Source organism: Panthera tigris, chromosome E3, assembly GCF_018350195.1.
Source record: "Panthera tigris isolate Pti1 chromosome E3, P.tigris_Pti1_mat1.1, whole genome shotgun sequence".
Classification (NCBI taxonomy): Eukaryota; Metazoa; Chordata; class Mammalia; order Carnivora; family Felidae; genus Panthera; species Panthera tigris.
The window spans coordinates 37652890-37670929 of record NC_056675.1 but is presented as its reverse complement, the minus strand read 5'-3'; the positions used below and the strand labels follow the sequence as shown (position 1 = coordinate 37670929).

The following is an 18040-nucleotide window of genomic DNA, read 5'->3' as shown; positions in this document are numbered from 1 at the left end:
TCACTGCCCTCCAGATGTTTTGCCTGGCCTGTTTTGAAGATGACCTACTTAGGGCTGCTGCCACTGGGGGGAGGAGAGACAAAGGGATAAAGGGCCGGTCTTGCCGCCTTCAAGCTTCAAGAAAGAATGTGTGGTTGGCCTCACCAGCTCTCTGGAGATGAAGGCTGTATTTGCCTCGATGTCAAAAGGCATTGCTTATGGTTGGTATGCGGAATCCCCTCTGTCCTCAAACGTAGTACAAACAGTGGTCAGAGCCGCTCCTCTGGGCTGTGGTCACAGCACGGTCTCCCACCTGCCGGACTAAACTTACAGTTGCACTTAAGTTGTGTGTCTTCAGCCCTCGAGTCCCCTGCAAAGGGAGGGGGCTGCGTCTCCACCACCTGATGCTTCCTGTTGGGATATTCATGCCTCAGCAGCTGCCACCCCAACCCCAGTCCCTGAAACAAAGCCCTTTTCTCTTGGAAGCCATCTGTGAAAACAATGGCCTTTATTTAAAAAAATAACTTTTTGCAACACGAGAACGGATCACTGTGACTGTATCTCCTGTGCCCCCAGACGGGGCTGAGAGATGGCAGGGTCAGAGCCCAGCAAAGTCCCCTTTGTGCTGCTCCAGCCACTGGTCCAGTGTCTTGGCCTTGGGGTTGAGTCTCAGGGTCAGTTCGATGTCACGGTCAGGTTTCAGGGCATAGAAACGGAACATGTTGGCAAGGTCTCGGGCGCCAGGGAAGTCATACTTCTCGTAGTCCTCCGGGGTCATCTGGAAGCAGAGGGGAGTCTTTTGGGTCTGTCAGCATCTCCAGCACCCCGGCTATTGGCAACTCAGTACCAGCCCAGGTCCTTACCAGTAAGTTCATCTGAAAACCCCTCTACTAAAAAGATTAAAGTTCTAGGGGCGCCTGGGTGGCTCAGTCAGTTAAGCATCTGACTTTGGCTCAGGTCATGATCTCACGGTTTGTGAGTTCAAGCCCCACATCAGGCTCTGTGCTGTCAGCACAGAGCCCATTATGGATCCTATCTCCCCCTCTCTCAAAATAAATAAATAAATGAAAAAAAAAAAAAAAAAAGATTAAAGCTAAAAAACCACTGTTCTAAGTCAACTTAAATCGTTCAAGGGGTGCCTGGCTGGTTCAGTCCAAAGAATGTGTGACTCTTGATCTCAGGGTTGTAAGTTCAAGCCCCACAGTGAGTGTAGAGATTACTTTAAAAAAATCATAAATGTTGTTCTTTTGAGATCAGAAGATGGAAACTTCTCAGCCCTTTCCAAACCAGAACTCTGCAAACATCACTTACTTGCTCAAAAACCAAAGCTGTTCCCAGTTCCTGACCAAACTGAACCTGAACTCCTCAGCTCCTGAAATCCTCCATGGTTGCCTCAGACTTTTGTTTAGATGTAATCCATGGCCATTTAGGGCTCGTTTTCTAGAGCACCTCATTGCGCTGAGGAAGTGCTTACCTCGATTATTCTGTTAAATTCTGACAACCAAGGAAGGGAATTCTATTCATCCACCCATTTTACAGATGAGGCTACTGGAGCAGAGAGGGTCAGGGATTGTGCCCCAAGGCCCGCATGCTGGTGGGCCGTAAGGGCTGGGAGCAGGACCCCATTCTGGGGGTCTGACCCACCTGAGACATGCCCTGCCATGGCCTCCCCATCACCGCTCTGCTCGTGTCTTGGAACTCTATAGGTGGTTTCTGTCTTTTAATAACGTGGGAGTTTCTCAGACTTTAATAAGTCTTACTTCCACAATGGGAAGGACAAATAAGAAACAAGGCACCTAAGGGGAAGACTGAGGGTCAGCGGGGACACAGCCAGGCCAGGAGGAGGCAGGGATGGGGCCCATCTCTCTGGCCTCCTTCCCTGCCCAACACACCCTGTGTGTTCACTCCTTGCTTTGGCCCTAATGTCCCCTCTTCCTAGAAACCTTCCTTGCCACTTAGTCAATTGCCTAAGCCAAAAACTTCTCTCGGTGGCCACCCGTGGCTCCCAAGAACAGCATGACAAATGCTCACAGTGACGAATTCAGATTGACTTTGCCCAGAGAGTGGGGCAGCCCTAGATACCATACCACTTCCCTACCAACCATAGCTCCCTCTGGGGATCAGAACGACCAGACCCGGGCTGCCGGAGCACCCTGGTGGGAGCTGGGACTTCACCCAGCCTGGGCCCGGGGGGCAGCAGGGGCCCACCTTGGCACTGCGCACGGCCTTGCCGGTGTGCTTGGAGAGCAGGGTGGCATACTCTTCCGCCGTGTGCCTGCAGGTACTGAGCCCGATGTTCCGGCCGATGTATTCTTCTGGCATCTTCAGCAGGCTTAGCACCACGGGACCCAGGTCGGTCACAGATATGCCGTCCATGGGCACATCACCCATGGGCAAGCCTGGGAGGGAAGTGTGGGGAAGAGGGATGTGCTGGGGTTGTGGATGATGTTCCCACCAGCCCATCGCCCAGACACGTGCACACGTCAGCACCCTCCGGTGTCTGTGGCGGCAGCAAGGCAGTGCAGCTCAGTAAGGAAACGGGATCCAATCTGAGCTCTGCCACCCTGACGGTCCCCTGTTGACACCCTGAGCCCTTGTTACTCCATTTATAGAGTGGAGGGAACCCGGGACCTACGACCCCCTCAGGGCTAAGACCAGAACAGGAAGGAAATGGAGGGGCTGCTCCCAAAGCGCTGGACCCAGGGCACCTGGTCACATCTGGAATTCCTGCCGTGGAAAACCAAGTCTGCTAACAGGAGTGCTAGAGAGTCAAGGCCAGGGCCTGGACCAGAGCAGCACATGGCAGGTGCTCCATAAATGTGCTGAATTACTAGTGATTCCACCTGCCATGGTGGTCTGGTGGAGAGCAGGGCAATGTCTAGATTAGCGCCAGGAGCACGTGGGTCCCGCCACATTCCTCGCCCAGGCGAAGGGGCCACCGCAGCTGCCCGTTCAGGTCACCCAAAGACCTTGTAGGGACAGAGCTCCAACCAGAGACGGAACACAAGAGGGATCCCCGACCAGCTTTGCAAACTATAAAGGGTGGTGCCAGTGTGCCAACACTAGGACCAGACTGCTCACCCTCCCTGCTGGGCAGGACTCAAGCGCGGGTGAGACTGTGTTCATGCAGAGGGTGAGGGGTGGTTGGGTCAGGACACCGACTTCACTGGACCTGATCTTCCCAACTCTCTTACTTCTGAAGGAAAAGTAACAAGTGCGCTCTGTAAAGCATCGCATCACTGCCTCTTGGCAGATTTTCTCAACGCCCCTGCAAAGGTCAGTTATGCCCATTTCACAGAGCAGGAAGCAGAGGCCCAGTGTCACAGGCCTGACACTAGAGAACCAGGGCTTGGACCCGGAACCATCTGAGGACTAGCCAGCTTTCTCCAACACCCACTGCTCCCCTCGGTGACAGCGGATGCTCGAGAAGGGAGGAAGGGCACTCACTCAGCAAGTAGCTCTTTCCATCTGGAGCTTTCTGGGGCAGGAAGTAGGAGAGCAGGTTCTCAAAATAGCAGGCCAGCCGCACGCTGGTCATGGGAACTCCGATGTCCCGGAAATATTCCTCCACCTCCCCTTTGCCGTCAAAGTGGCCCGCTGCCAGCCTCCCGGCCGTTAGCTTCCTGATGTTCTCCAAGCCACTGTAGACCACGTAGCGAAGGCCCAGGCGCTTGGCCACATCGGCCAGCAGCTTTCCCTGGTGGGCAGGAAAGGAGAAATCACAGAGCTGAGAAGGAAGAAGTGTATCCCCAGCCACAGCCCTGGCTCTCCTGCCCTGGTTGCCACCGTGCCTGATGCAAAGAGGCCAACACCACTTCACCCTTGTCCCTCTACTGGAACGATGCTCACACGTGGTTCCACACGTGGACTGTGAGCCTTCTACCTTAGCGTCCCTTCTCTAGATCATCTGGGTTGTCCTACTTCTCAACATGCTCAACTGTGGCCCACATGTGTGCATTATGACAGGAGGGGTGGAAGGTCGGGAGAGGGCCACACAGAGGTCTCCTAGCTCGGCTTACTCCGTGCAAAGCCACCGTCGATGGAAGGCCCCAGCAGTCCGCTAGGGAGGTGGTACAGCTCAGCAATTAGGCACACAGACTGCTCAGGTGCCACCCGGGGCTGTGATGCACTTAACTGTCAGTTAAACATGGAGAGCCACACCACCTGCTGCATAAGGATGTGTTGGGTGGTGGCCTCCAGAAAGATGTGTCCATGTCCCAACCTCCAGAACCTGTGAACGTGACCTTACTTGGGAAAAGAAATCTGCAGACAGAACTAAGGATCATTCCAGGTGGGTTCTCAATCTGATGACAAGCATCCCTACAAGAGACCGAAGAGAACACACAGAGGAGAAGGCCCTGCGTGAAGGCAGAGATTGGGGTGAGGTGGCCTTGAGGAGAGCCAGCAGCCACCAAAAGCTGGAAGAGGCAAGGAGTGGAATCACCCTTAGAGTCTCCTGGAGGTTCCTGGATTTTCGACTTCTGGCCCCCAGAATGAGAGTAAATTCCTGTCGTTTGAGCCAGCTGGCTGGTTATGGCAGCCACGGGACATGAACCCAGGCCATCAGGATAATGACCTAACATTCCCTCCATCAACCAGAGAAGCTGTCCTTCTCTACTCTATGGGAAGGGCTCCCCTGTAAGTGGATTCAAAGAAAATGTCAAGGCTGAAAACAACTTTAAAGACCAGTGGGCCCGTCCAGTCTCCCTTTATTTTACAAAGGCCTTCTTTTTCCCTAATAAAGCCCAGGGCAGGGAAGGTCCATGTCTAGAGCAGAGCTGCAGCTGGTCATGGACGAGGGAGGGCTGAAAGATGAAGTGACAGACAGCCGGGGCCTCTCCCCTGCCACCAACAATACGTCCCACAGATACCTGAGTCTATGTGACAGGCTCTGTGCGAGTGTCCCCATCCTCAGAGCGAAAGATGGCTATGTCTCATGTTCTCCGTCCCATATCCCTCCCCCTGCCACCTGGGCTCCATAACTAGAGAGAATGTGGGTGGAAAACAATAAACAGAAACATACAACATACAAAGGGGACATGGGCTTTCTGGGATGATGGAAATGTATTTTGATTAGATTGGTAATATGTGGGTTTATTTAGGAGTGCTTGGGTGGCTCAGTCAGTTAAGCGTCAGGCTCTTGATTTCAGCTCAGGTCATGATCTTGCTGTTCGTGAGACGGAGCCCCATGTTGAGCTCTGCAGTGACAGCACAGAGCCTGATTGGGATTCTCACTCTCTCTCTCCCCCTCTATACCCACCCCCCCCAATAAATAACTAAGCTTAAAAATATATATGAGTATATTGATTTTCAAATTCCATCAAACTATACAATTAAAATGTGTGCATCTTATTTCCAGGAAATTATGGGTCAACAGAGTTGTTTTTCTAGAAAGTGTAAAAAGTCAATGGATGACAAAGTAGATTATTGGTTGCTTGGGGCTGGTGGGGAAGGAAGGATGGGGAATAACTGCTAATAGATAAAGGTTTCTTTTTGTGGTGATGAAAACATTCTAGAATTAGGTAGGTAATAGTGATGGCTGCACAATATATACATATATATAAGTATGTGTATATATATACATATGTATACATACACATTGAATTATACACTTTGAAAAGGCATAGTGTATAGTACTTGAATGATATCTTAAAAAAAATCAGGGGGCCGGGGTGGCTCAGTTGATTGAGCACTCAACTCTTGGTTTGACTCAGGTCATGAGCTCACAGATCATGAGTTCAAACCCCGCACTGGGCTCTGTGCTGACAGCGCGGAGCCTGCTTGGGATTCTCTCTCCCTCTCTCTCTGCTCACTCTCTCTCTTTCAAAATAAATAAATACACTTTAAAAATTAAAATAAAAACCACCAGAAAAGAAAGCAGCTGCCTCCTATCCTCATTAAAGTCCAGATGGACTGCATGGAAGAGGAGGGGAAAGGTCTGCAGTGGTCAGTGGGTCACAGGCAGGGTCAGTCCCTTTCTAACAAGTCGGAGCTGCCTCCCAGGGAGCTCCTAGTGAGATGCCCTGCTCCTAGCCCAGCCTCCCCACGCCCTCCCCCCTGCCCTCACCTGCTTGACCTCCTGCTCCTGGCTGCAGTTTTCCCAGTAGTTGGTCACGATGAAGGTAGCATGGGCCCCGGTCAGGGCCAGCTCCATGCTGGCCTCGTCATCCTGGTCTCCCCGCACCACTTCTGCACCCTGCAGCCTCAGCTCCCTTGCTGCCCTCTGCCTAGGGTCTCGAGTGACCACTCGGACCCTGAATGTCCCATCTTCCAGGAGCGTCCGGGCCACTGAGCCTCCCTGAGCACCTGTGAAGAGTCAGAAAGGCCTGCGGGGATGGGCCTGCCTGGGAGTCCGGCTGAGGGGAAGCCCCTCAAAGCCCCTCAGGGAAGGCTCCACTACAGCCAGACGCCCAGGCCCTTTCCACCTGTGATCCTCATGAAGTGCCTTACACCGTTAAAAAAAATAACAGCTTTATTGAGATAGAATCCGCTCACCTTTTACAGGGTATACAGTTTATATTTATTTAAAAAATATTTTGGCGGGGCGCCTGGGTGGCTTGTTCGGTTAAGCGTCCGACTTCGGCTCAGGTCATGATCTCACGGTCCGTGAGTTCGAGCCCCGCATCGGGCTCTGTGCTGACAGCTCAGAGCCTGGAGCCCATTTCAGATTCTGTGTCTCCCTCTCTCTCTGCCCCCTCCCCTGTTCATGCTCTCTCTCTGTCTCAAAAATAAATAAACGTTAAAAAAAAAAATTTAAAAAAAAACAACAAAAAAAATATTTTGGCAAATCCGTACTAGTGGGCTGATTTTAGCCAGAGTAAACAGATACCTCTATGAGGCAGCTGAGACTTCTGCTGCCGTCCACACACCAGACTTGCCTGGAATTTCACCGGTAAGACTCACTGCTTCAAGTTAAATAAATAAGGAAAGTGTACAGTGCAGTGGGTTTTTGTTTTTTTGTATATTCAGAGCGTGCAACCATCATCCCAGTCAATTTTAGAATATTTCGTGCCCCCTAAAAGAAAACCCACACCCATCAGCAGTCACTCTCCATTCCCCTCCCTCTCAGCCCTGGTAGACCACTCACGTACCTTCTGTCTGTATTGATCTGTCTCTATGGATCTGATTATTCTGGACATTTCACACAAATGGAATCATATAACATGTAGCTATTGTGTCTGGCTTCTTTCACTCAGCATACGGTTTCCAAAGTTCATCAATGTTTTAGCATCAAACCTTTTATAAAATGTTTAAAATGGGCGCTTGGGTGGCTCAGTTGGTTAAGTGTCTGACTTCGGCTCAGGTCATGATCTTAGGGTTGTGAGTTCAAGCCCCGCAGCGGGCTCGCTGCTGACAATGCAGAGCCTGCTTGGGACTCTCTCTCTCCCTCTCTCTGCCCCTCCCCTGCTCACGCTCACTCTCTCTCTCTAAAATAAATGAACATAAAAAAAAAAAAGATAAAAAATAAAATGTATTACAAGGGCAGCTGACCGGCTTAGTAAGTAAAGCATGCAAATCAAAGTCGGGGAGTTCAAGTCCCACTTTGGGAGCAGAGTTTACTTGTAAAAAAAATAAATCTATTACAAAATATTTAGCACATACACAAAGGCATGCCAACACCCATGTACCCACTGCTTAGCTTAAGAAATAAAGTATTACCTACATCTTTTCTCTAAAAGACTGAGGGGCACCTGGCTGGTTCAGCTGGAAGACCATGCAACTCTTGATCTCGGGGTAGTGAGTTTGAGCCCCATGTTGGGTACACAGATTACTTAAGAGAAAATTACAAAAAGTAAAATCATCAAAAGGAAGAAAATAAAAAATCATCCATAAATACATGTACGAGAAAAGTGAATGCAGTACTACGTGCAATAGTGGAAATTTGTAGAAACGAGATGTCCTTTGGTAAGAATCTGGCTAAGGAAGTGATCAATCCATGCCAAAGTAATCACTGGCAGATTGGCAGATCTGTGCGTATGACTTGGACAGGTGAACGTGACCTATCCTGGAGTGGAAAAGGGAAGCTGCAGAACCACAATAACCTTCACACAGTACTGGTGGGAACAGAAAATGGGACTCTTTCAAAAAGAGTCTGGAAGTTTCTCAAGGTGCTAAGCACAGAGTTACCCTATGATCCAGCAATTCCACTCTAGATATATGCCCAAGAAAATTAAAAACATGTTCACACAAAAACCTGTGCATGAACATTCACTACATTGTTCACAACAGCCAAGAGCTGGAAACAAGCCAAACATCCAGCAATGGAAGAGTAGATCAACACAATGCAGTCTACCCATAAAATGGAATATTATTCAGACATAAAAAAGGAATGGAGTACTGACACCTGCTACAAAATGGATGAACCTCAAAAACACGATGCCGAGTCAAGGAAGCCAGGCATAAAAGACCACAGAGTGTATGATTTAAGTTATATGAAATGTCCAGAATGGACAAATCTACAGATCGAGAGTAGACTGATGGCTGCCAAAGGCTGAGGAAAGTTGAAGAAACTGAGAGTAAAGTAACTGCTGGTGGGTGTGAGGTTTCTTTTGGGAGTGATGAGATGACCTTGTTCTAAAACTGCCAAGGATGAGCGTAAAGCTCTGTGAATATACCAGAAACCAGTGAATTGCACACTTTAAGTTTATTTTGAGGGGCGCCTGGGTGGTTCAGTTGGTTTAGCCTCCAACTTCAGCTCAGGCCATGATCTCATGGGTGGTGGGTTCGAGCCCTGCAACCGGCTGTGTCAGCACAGAGCTCAGAGCCTGGTGCCTGCTTTGGATCTGTCTGTCTGTCTGTGTGTGTCTCTCTCTCTCTCGCTGCCCCTCCCCTGCTCACGCTCTGTCTCTCCCTCTCTCAAAGGTAATAAACATTAAAAATTTTTTTTGAATAAGAATATTTATAAGTATTTATTTTGAGAGAGCAAGTGGGGGAGGGGCAGAGAGAGGGAGAGCAAGAGAATCCTAAGCAGGTTCTGCACTGTCAGTGCAGAGCCCCAGGTGGGGCTGGAACTCACCAACCTGGGGATCATGACCTGAGCCAAAGTCAGAGCCTTAACCGACTGAGCCAACGAGGCTCCCAAAAACCAGCGAACTGCACACTTTAAATGGGTGAATTGTATATGTGATTTAGATCTTAAGCTGTGACACATATTTAAAAACATACAGTACAAAAAAGAACAAAACATGATGGCAAGACACTTTGCCATTAAAAAAAAATCTTTGTACATATCTAATCTGGTAGGATACTCAAGAAACGATGACAGAGATGGATGGGGTTGCTGAGACAGAAGTAGGAGGGAGATTCAATTTTGGTATTATGTGCAACTGTCACTTTTTCAAGAAGTTAAAGTAATTATTATTTTTTTAATTCAAACGGAATGTGCTCCCAGGTCCTGCTCCAGGGCCCCTGGCCGGGTCAGGGGTCCGAGCCACAGGACCCTCCTTCCAGCCCTGCCCCACCCCCACCGCCCTCGGTCTCCCAGGCTCTGCGGGGCGGCCCTGGGCTCGCTCACCTGTGGCTCCAAACACCACCACCAGTTTCTTGTCCGCCATGCGGGCCGGAGCGGGAAGCGCGGTCCCTGAAGCCTGGGAACCGTGGGACGCTCGGGTTGGCGAAGAGGACAGGGGTCCCCGCCTGGAACCACCCCGGGAGCGCACTGCGTGGGCCCGACGGGCAGCCAGCCCGGGAGAAGTCGGGGCCCCGCTACCCCCGGCCCGCTCCGCCCCCTCTCCGCGCCCGACACCCCGGCGCGGTGGCCCAGGCCTTGCGGTACCTCCCCGCCTCAGACCAGGCGGGAAACTAAGGAGGAGGGAACAAGGGCCGCGGAATTTGCAGCCGAGTCCACCGCCGCGGGTGGGGGGAGGAGGGGTGGAACCTGAGAAGGCGGGTCCCGCCCGCAGCTCCAGCCTCGTCCTGGAAAAGCCACGCCCTCTAGGCCGTCCTGCGTGAGGGGACCCCAGGCCGCGCGGCTTCTGAACTCCCAACGTCCCGGCGCTGTTGGCGCGCGGAGCTGACCCACCACCCCCTTGGCGGGCGCGGATGGTTCGTCCCACCCAGGCTAGCGCTCTCTCGGCTAGCAGCCCCACGGGCGTGCAGAAACTGGATTTGCGGACCTCGGGGCTCTTCTGAGTTCGCGTGCGGAGCGGGTTAGCGGGATGCTGGCGCTGAAGCCTACGGAAGCCGAAAACCAAGACCAGAAGCAGAAACGCACGTCTTTATCCTGCATGAACATCTGAACTTGCAGATATAGGTGTCACCTAAGGATAATTAAATCTGCATCTGGGACTCTCAACACCCAAGGCCTGAACTCATGTTTGAGGTTGCTTCTAGTTGTACGGATTTGAATTATTTTTTTACAGGAAAAGTGAGATTTCTTTGTGTTCAACTAAAACACTCCTCTCCTGTCGCTCCTCACCTGAAAATTTATTAATGGATAAGAGCTTTCATTTTTTTTTTTTCTTTCATTCACTCATTCCTTCCAAAATGTATTGACCCGTCCGGGAATGTCATCTTCATAACATCAGGCACATCTCTGTATTCACTGCTAAATTTCAAGCACTTAACAGAGCACCTGGCAGGTAGGCGCTCAGTAAATATTTGGTGATTGACCTGTTGTCTAAATACCCTGGCACTGGAGTTACCGGGAAACCCAACTAAATCTGCTGCTGTTTCCCCCAATCTACTGGTGGAGATAACTAATCCACAAGGTAATGTGCATTTTAGGCTTCCTTATGTTTTATCATTTTTAAATTTTTTTTAATGTTTATTTTTGAGACAATGCAAGAGACAGAGTGCAAGCGGCCGAGGGGCAGACAGAGGGAGACACAGAATCTGAAGCGGGCTCCATGCTCTGAGCTGTCAGCTCAGAGCCGGACGCGGGGCACGAACTCACGAACCACGAGATCATGACCTGAGCCGAAGTCAGACGCTTAACCGACTGAGCCATTCAGGTGCCCCTGTTTTATCATTTTTAAATGTTTTTGTAATGTGTAATTTATGTAAAATATCGGTCTTTATTTATTATAAAATGCATGTATAAAGGTGTACCTGGCTGGCTCAGTCTGTAGAGCATGTAACTCTTTATTCCCAGGTCATGAGTTCGAGCCTCACGTTGGGCTTAGAGATTACTTTAAAAAAGGAAATAGGGGCGCCTGGGTGGCGCAGTCGGTTAAGCGTCCGACTTCAGCCAGGTCACGATCTTGCGGTCTGTGAGTTCGAGCCCCGCGTCGGGCTCTGGGCTGATGGCTCGGAGCCTGGAGCTTGTTTCGGATTCTGTGTCTCCCTCTCTCTCTGCCCCTCCCCCGTTCATGCTCTGTCTCTCTCTGTCCCAAAAATAAATAAAAAACGTTGAAAAAAAAAATTAAAAAAAAAAAAAAAAAGGAAATAAATAAATAAAATTCAAATGAGATAATGCGGGGTTTAGCTTATGCCTGACACACAGGGGAAGCTCAGAGAAGGATTCCCGCTGTTATCATTATGAGCACATGTCACTGGGCTGGGTGAACTGGCAAGAGCTTTGCAGGAAGTCTTCGTCAGATATAAAGTCCCACAGGAAGCAGAGTCTCAGCTAAGAACACCAGTCGGTAGCCAAATCTTTCCCCTCAGGCCTCAAGAGACCACTTGGTTGTGGGCTGGGTGGGGCTTCAAGAGACAAAACTTTTGCCCAGGCTACCAATAATGCCCACTCACTTCCAGACAGACCCCTGGCACCCGCACCACTGACCAGAAGCCCAGGGGCAGAGACACCATTCTCTGCCGCTCTTTCCTGCTCTGATTTCCAAGCTGTAGATTCAGCAAGGCCAAAAGACAGTGGAGTTCCTTGTGTCCTACTGTGGCCCTGTGCTACTCAATTAAACCTGGGCACTAGGGCTGGCTTCACGGGCTTGTAACCTGAGCAGTTGCACAGGATCCCACTCTGAGAAGGACACCCATGCTTGGTTTAAGCCTCTGCTGTTGCTTTCTTGAAATTCTTGATAATTTTTAAACAAGGAACCCTGAGTTTTCATTTTGCACCAGGTCGTGCAAATTCTGTAGCTGGTCCTACTGCTTGTTTGGATTTCTTTTCTTTTTAATGTTTACTTATTTATTTTGATAGAGAGCACGAGTGGGGAAAGGTCAGAGAGAGAGAGGGAGTTAGAGAATCCCAAACAGGCTTTGCACTGTCAGCTTGGAGCTTGACCTGGGACTTGACCCGGGACTTGAACCCATGAACCATGAGATCATGACCAAGAGTCTGACACTTAACCAACTGAGCCACCCAGGTGGCCCTGGGTTTATTTTCTTAAAGAAAAACATCATCTATAGGGGCGCCTGGGTGGCTCAGTCAGTTAAGCATCCAACTTCAGCTCAGGTAATGATCTCATAGTTTGAGTTTGAGCCCTGCATCGAGCCCACATAGGATCCTCTGTCTCCCTCTTTGTCCCCTGATTTCTCTTTCTCTCTCAAAAATAAACATTAAAAAACCCTCACTTATTATCACAGTAATATGCACTTGGGTTCCATTTAATAAGTACTTATTGAGCTTCTAGTAAGTGCTGGGCATTGTGCCAGGAGAAGAGAGATACAGAGAAGACATAGGCCAGCTTTCAGGAAGCTCTCCTATTATGGTAGACAATTATACCAGTGGGATGGAGATGAAAGCAGAATAGGAATAGTTAGCCTAGCTTAGGGATCAGGGAGGGCTTCCTGGAGGATGTGATGGTTATGTGGAGTCATAAGGAATGAGTAGGAGTTAGCCCTAATGTGGTGAGCCCTGTCCAGGCAAACTTTATAGTCTGAGCAGAGAGGCATAACATAACAGGGCATGGAAGAGACTGCAAGAGAGTTATGCAAAATAAACACATAGATAAAAATCTTCATTTATAAATATAAACACGAGTGAAGTATATTAAAATAAATACATGCATTTTATTATTTTTTTACTTTTTAAAGATTTTAAGTAATCTCTACAGCCAGTGTGGAGCTGGAACCCACAATCCCCAGATCAAAAGTCTCGTGCTCGCTCTACTGACTGAGTCAGCTGGGTGCCCCTTATTTTTTTTAAGATTTTATTTTTGAGTACTCTCTGCACCCAACAAGTGCTCCCCCCCCATTATCTCATTTGAACCTTCAAAGCAACCCCTCCTTCAATCAGTGCCACTTGGTTTAATTCCATTTTTTGTGTATGTGTTTGAGGCAGGGGACAGTACAGTGTGTACTTCCAATTTTTACTTTCTTAAAATTCATTATTTTTAAATTTTGGTTGCTTTAAAAAATTTTTTTAATGTTTATTTTTGAGAGAGAGACAGAGACAGAGCATGAGTGGGGCAGGGGCAGAGAGAGCCGGAGACACAGAATGCAAAGCAGGCTCCAGACTCCCAGCTGTCAGCACAGAGCCCGACATGGGCCACCCAGTTGCCCCTTAAATTGGGTTTTGATAGCTAAGGAATGTATAATGCGTTTATGCATCTCATAAAAAAATGCAAATGGTACAGATAAACCACAAGTGACCCTCGACCTCCCTCTGTCATTCTAGTGTGTAAATCTTCCCGGCTTTTGGATGCATTTAGATACCTAAACGTGAACGTGTGGAAAGAACATTTTTTAGTTAAAAAAAAAAAACCTAAAAGAGATCATATTGGATATATTTTCCCCCAATTTTATTGTGAAAATATGTAGACATATAGAAAAGTTGAAATAACTGTATAATGAACACCCACACAAATACCACCCACATTCTACAATTCTAAGCATTTTGCTAATATTTATCCATAAGACACCTATTATCCATCAACTTTCTTATTTTTTGATATATTTCAAGTAGATTGCAGACATCAGTGCTCTTCACCCTTAAACAGTTCACATACACACTAGAGTTCAATGTATTTTTTTAGGTTAAATTTACACACTATCAAATGTTATTTTTGTATTTTCGTACATCTGGCTTTTCCTTTCTGCTGAACATCCTAAGGTGGTCTCTGCCCTTCCCTTTTTAACGGAGGCACATCTCCGTTGAACAGATGTCCCCCTGTCAATCCCCACCCCATCTTCCGTCAAACAACATTAAGATGGTTTCCAGATTTTCACCCAAATGGCGCATGCATCCCTTTACATGGTGCAAGGACCTTCGTTGTTGCGTCTCTTTGGGTTCTTGCACGCGTTGCTCTCCAATAGCTACCGAGAAGTGGAATTGAGCACAGAGAAGACCCATTCTAAACTCTAACAGATCTCAATAAATTGTCTCCCGTTCCCCAGTAACTCCCACGAACACCGCATATTGCGCACATCTTTGTCAACAGCTGACTGGACCGGTCATTTAATCTGCAGCCAGCCCGAAAGGTAAGGAAATGACGAGAAGCCAGTGTGGCTGGAACAGAAAGGGCAAGGTTGGAGTCCAGAGGGAGAGGAGCCTGGAAGGTGGTGACACCGGGCATGGAAAGCATGTACCCCGGATCATCGTCATTAACACCTGCTCTTATCAACGAACTCTCTCGGGAGGGCCCCGATACCCTAGTAGCCGCGGGCCCCGCGAGAAGGGACGCGTGTCCGCCGCAGGGGCGTGTCCTCTGCAGGGCCCGCCCCCTCTGCGTGCGCACGTCGGGCCGCACTCGCGCCGCCCGCTTGGCTGCGGCGGCCGCGGCGCCTCAGGGAGTGGGTGACTGACGCGCGGACGCTGGGACCTACCGACGGCGGAGCGGACCCGTGACGGGTGAGTGGCTGGCGCCCTTTCCGGCTTTTTTTCGGGCTCCTCAGCGAGTCTAGCCTGCCCGGGCTTTCGGGAGCTGGGCCAGGCCGAACGCGGCACTCCGCGTCCCCGTCGCCGTCCTGAGGGAGACCCAGTGGGCCGGGGCGGGGGGCGGCCGCAAGCGGGGTGAGAGGAGAGAGGGCTGAGCTGGGGGTCCCCGCTTCCTGCGCGCCGTTTGGGAGGGCCGGGGAGGCCGAACGGCCGGTCAGCGTTGGTCCCCGTTGGGCCCAGCCCCTCGCGGCGTCACGAGTGCGTTGGGCGAGGTGACCCCAGGGGCGCCGCGTGCGGACTGGGTGTCCCCGGCGGAGGTTGCAGCCTTCGTCCGCAGTGGGCCCGCCGGGACCCGGGCCTGGCCCGGCGCCGGAGATCCGTGTCCCGCGTGGCGGCTGCTGCGGGCTCTGCCCTTCCTCCTGACTCACCTCACTCGGAAGGGTGCATTGAGTCACTGTCATGACTTCATGGGTGACCCGCGGCCGCCAAGCGATCGGGAGGGATCCACGCCCGGGGCAGCCGGTTAGTCTGGGCAGGGAGTTTACCGGTCACCTCGTCGGCGCGGTGATGTAGGTGTATTGATTGCCTGCAGTTGCCAGGAACGCCTTGCACGGTCTTTGCAGGAGGCTGTCTGCCCGTGTGTCATGCTATTTAAATGGATTCTGAGGAGGGGCTCCTGGGTGGCTCAGTCGTTTGAGCATCTGTCTCACTCTTGATTTTGGCTCAGGTCACGGTCTGGCGGTTTGTGGGTTCCAGCCCCGCATGGGGCTCTGTGCTGGTGGTGCAGAGCCTGCTTGGGCTGCTCTCTCACCCCCTCTCTCTTTCTCTCGGAATAAATGAATAGACTTGGGGGAAAAAAAAAAAAGGATTCTGATGAACCTGTTGTTGTAGCCGGTGGCTGTTCTTGTTCATGGCTCTGTGAACCAGACAAGGCAGGATGGGATTGGGGGACAGCCCCGTATAAGGCTCTGCTGTTTACTGTCATCCCCTTCCAAAACCTTGCGAATTGATAGGTTTTTCACTTATAAAATGGAATTAGTGATGAAACTGGTTAAGTGACTTCACTTGCCTCGCACAACTGACACGATGCCACACATGGGCTTGATCCTGGTCGTCTTGCCTACAAGATCTGACGCTCTTTCCTAAATAGTGTTGTAGAGGTTGGGTTATGTCATTTAAACTCTCTTCCCTCTCCCTGTTAACTGTCATTCCAAGTAGAAGGAAAGAGGAGCTTAGTGGTTTTGTGTATTTGAGTTTCTGGTATGGTGTTACTGTGTTTTTTTCGTTTGTTTTGTTTTGTTCTAATATTTATTTAGTTTTGAGAGAGAGAGAGAGCACACCTCGAGAAAGCGTGAGAGGAGGAAGGGCAGAGAGACAGGGGGACAGAAGATGCCAAGCAGGCTCAGCACTGACAGCAGTGAGCTCCACATGTGGGGCTTGAACTCCCCAACCGTGAGATCATGACCTGAATGGAAGTCAGACACTCAAGTGACTGAGCCACTCAGACGCCCCAACCAGTGTGTTTCGATTAAAATTTTAACTCCAGTAATAAAAATGTTAGTTTTTCTTTTGCAAAGAGTGGATTAAAGAATACACATTAGTAAATCTATGCTTTATTCTTTAAAAAAACTTAAAAAATTTTTTTTTTAATTTATTTTTGAGAGAGAGACGGAGCGAGTCAGAGAGGGGCAGAGAGAGAGGGAGAGGGAGAATCCCAAGCAGGCTCTGCACTGTCAGCACACAGCCGGATGTGGGGCCTGAACCCATGAACCGTGAGACCATGACCTGAGCCGAAACCAAGAGTCAGACACATAACCAACTGAGCCACCCAGGCGCCCCTAAAAAAAAAAAATTTTTTAACATTTATTCACTTCTGAGAGACACAGAGAGAGCGCTAATGGGGGAGGGGCAGAGAGAGAGGGAGACAGAGAATCCGAAGCAGGATCCAGGCTCTGAGCTGCCAGCACAGAGCACAACGTGGGGCTCGAACCCAGGAACCATGAGATCACAACCCTAGCTGAAGTCGGACACTCAACCGACTAAGCCACCCAGGCGCCCCAATATATGCTTTATTCCTTAGGATCTTTCTTGCTTTCTTTTATTTATTTTTTAATTTTTTTTAATGTTTACTCTTGAGAGAGCGCGCACATGCGAGCGTGAGCGGGGGAGGGGCAGAGAGAGAGAGAAGAGAGAGAGAAGAGAGAGAGAGAGCGAGAGAGAGAGAGACAGAGTCCGAAGCAGGCTCCAGGCTCTGAGCCATCAGCACAGAGCACGATGTGGGGCTCGAATCCACAAACTGTGAGATCATGACCTGAGCCGAAACCAGACGCTTAACTGACTGAGCCACCCAGGTGTGTGTGCGTGTGTGTGTGTGTGTGTGCGCGTGCATGTCCTTCCGTCCATCCTTCCTTCCTCCCTCCCTCCCTCCCTCCCTCCCTCCTTCCCTCCCTCCCTCCCTCCCTCTCTCTCTCTCTTTCTTTCTTTCTTTCTTTCTTTCTTTCTTTCTTTCTTTCTTTCTTTCTTTCTTTCTTTCTTTCTTTCTCTCCCTCTCCCCCCCCCCTTCTCTCTTTCTTTCTCTCTCTCTCTCCTTCAAAATCATCACAAGACAAAACATCACAAGCTTTCCAGAAGCTCATAGCTCATTTGGGCATTTAAAAGTTTACGTGGTGACATTGGAAAAACTTTCAAATACAGTACCTTAAGGCGAAACACTGGTGAGGGTGTGGAAATTAGAGGGGCCTTGGAAACACTCACTAAATAACCCCATTTAACTGGGAATGTGAGGAGGAAAATCTGTGGTTCTCTTTTTGTCTTAGTTGCTTTGCATTTTTCTATTGCTTGGGTCAGTAAGGTGAGATGCTGTGTCACCAGAGTCAGGAGTAGGAGCTACCCTAGAAATGACATTGCCTCAGGAGAAGATGGCATTCATTGCCTTTAGCTGGCCCCTTATTAAGTCTGTTGAAATGTATAACTGGACAGCTGGGGCCTTTGGGCTACCTTGATTTTTTTGGTTTCCCTTTTTTTTTTTTTTTTTAATGTTTATTTATTTTGAGGAGAGTAGGAGCAGAGAGTGAGGGAGATAGAGAATCCCAAGCTGGGCTCCACAACGTGGAGATCATGACCTGAGCCAAAATCCAGAGTCAAACGCTTAACCGACGGAGCCACTCAGGTGCCCCTGGTTTCCTTTTATAGCTGACTCTCTTCATAGGACAGTTGAACTCTGCATCAGTATTGTACCAAAAACTAGAATATCACTCCTTAGGAGAAAGATACTTTTGAAAATTGGAATTGTGGGGGCGCCTGGGTGGCTCAGTCGGTTGGGCGTCCGACTTCAGCTCAGGTCAT

The 18040-nt window shown here is 49.7% G+C and overlaps 2 protein-coding genes across 5 annotated transcripts in view; one reads left to right on the top strand and one right to left on the bottom strand.

Moving 5' to 3' along the window:
• Positions 1 to 470: 470 nt before the first annotated feature.
• NMRAL1 (NmrA like redox sensor 1) lies at positions 471 to 14946 on the bottom strand. Of its 4 annotated transcripts, none has more exons than XM_042972301.1 (6): positions 14644 to 14946; positions 9494 to 9566; positions 6047 to 6285; positions 3427 to 3676; positions 2188 to 2378; positions 471 to 757 (listed from the first exon to the last, which is right to left on the bottom strand). In XM_042972301.1, the coding sequence occupies exons 2-6, from the start codon at positions 9531 to 9533 to the stop codon at positions 578 to 580; spliced, it is 900 nt and encodes a 299-aa protein (XP_042828235.1). In that variant the 5' UTR covers positions 9534 to 9566; positions 14644 to 14946; the 3' UTR covers positions 471 to 577. The 4 variants fall into 4 exon arrangements, with proteins under 4 accessions (XP_042828235.1, XP_042828237.1, XP_042828233.1 ...); XM_042972303.1 differs by lacking the exon at positions 14644 to 14946 and adding an exon at positions 9857 to 9930; XM_042972299.1 differs by lacking the exon at positions 14644 to 14946 and adding an exon at positions 9755 to 9773.
• HMOX2 (heme oxygenase 2) overlaps positions 14555 to 18040 on the top strand; it is a 30265-nt gene continuing 26779 nt past the window's right edge. The window contains exon 1 of the mRNA XM_042972298.1: positions 14555 to 14668. The gene's annotated coding sequence lies outside the window, so the exon portion shown is untranslated. The remainder of the gene's footprint in view (positions 14669 to 18040) is intronic.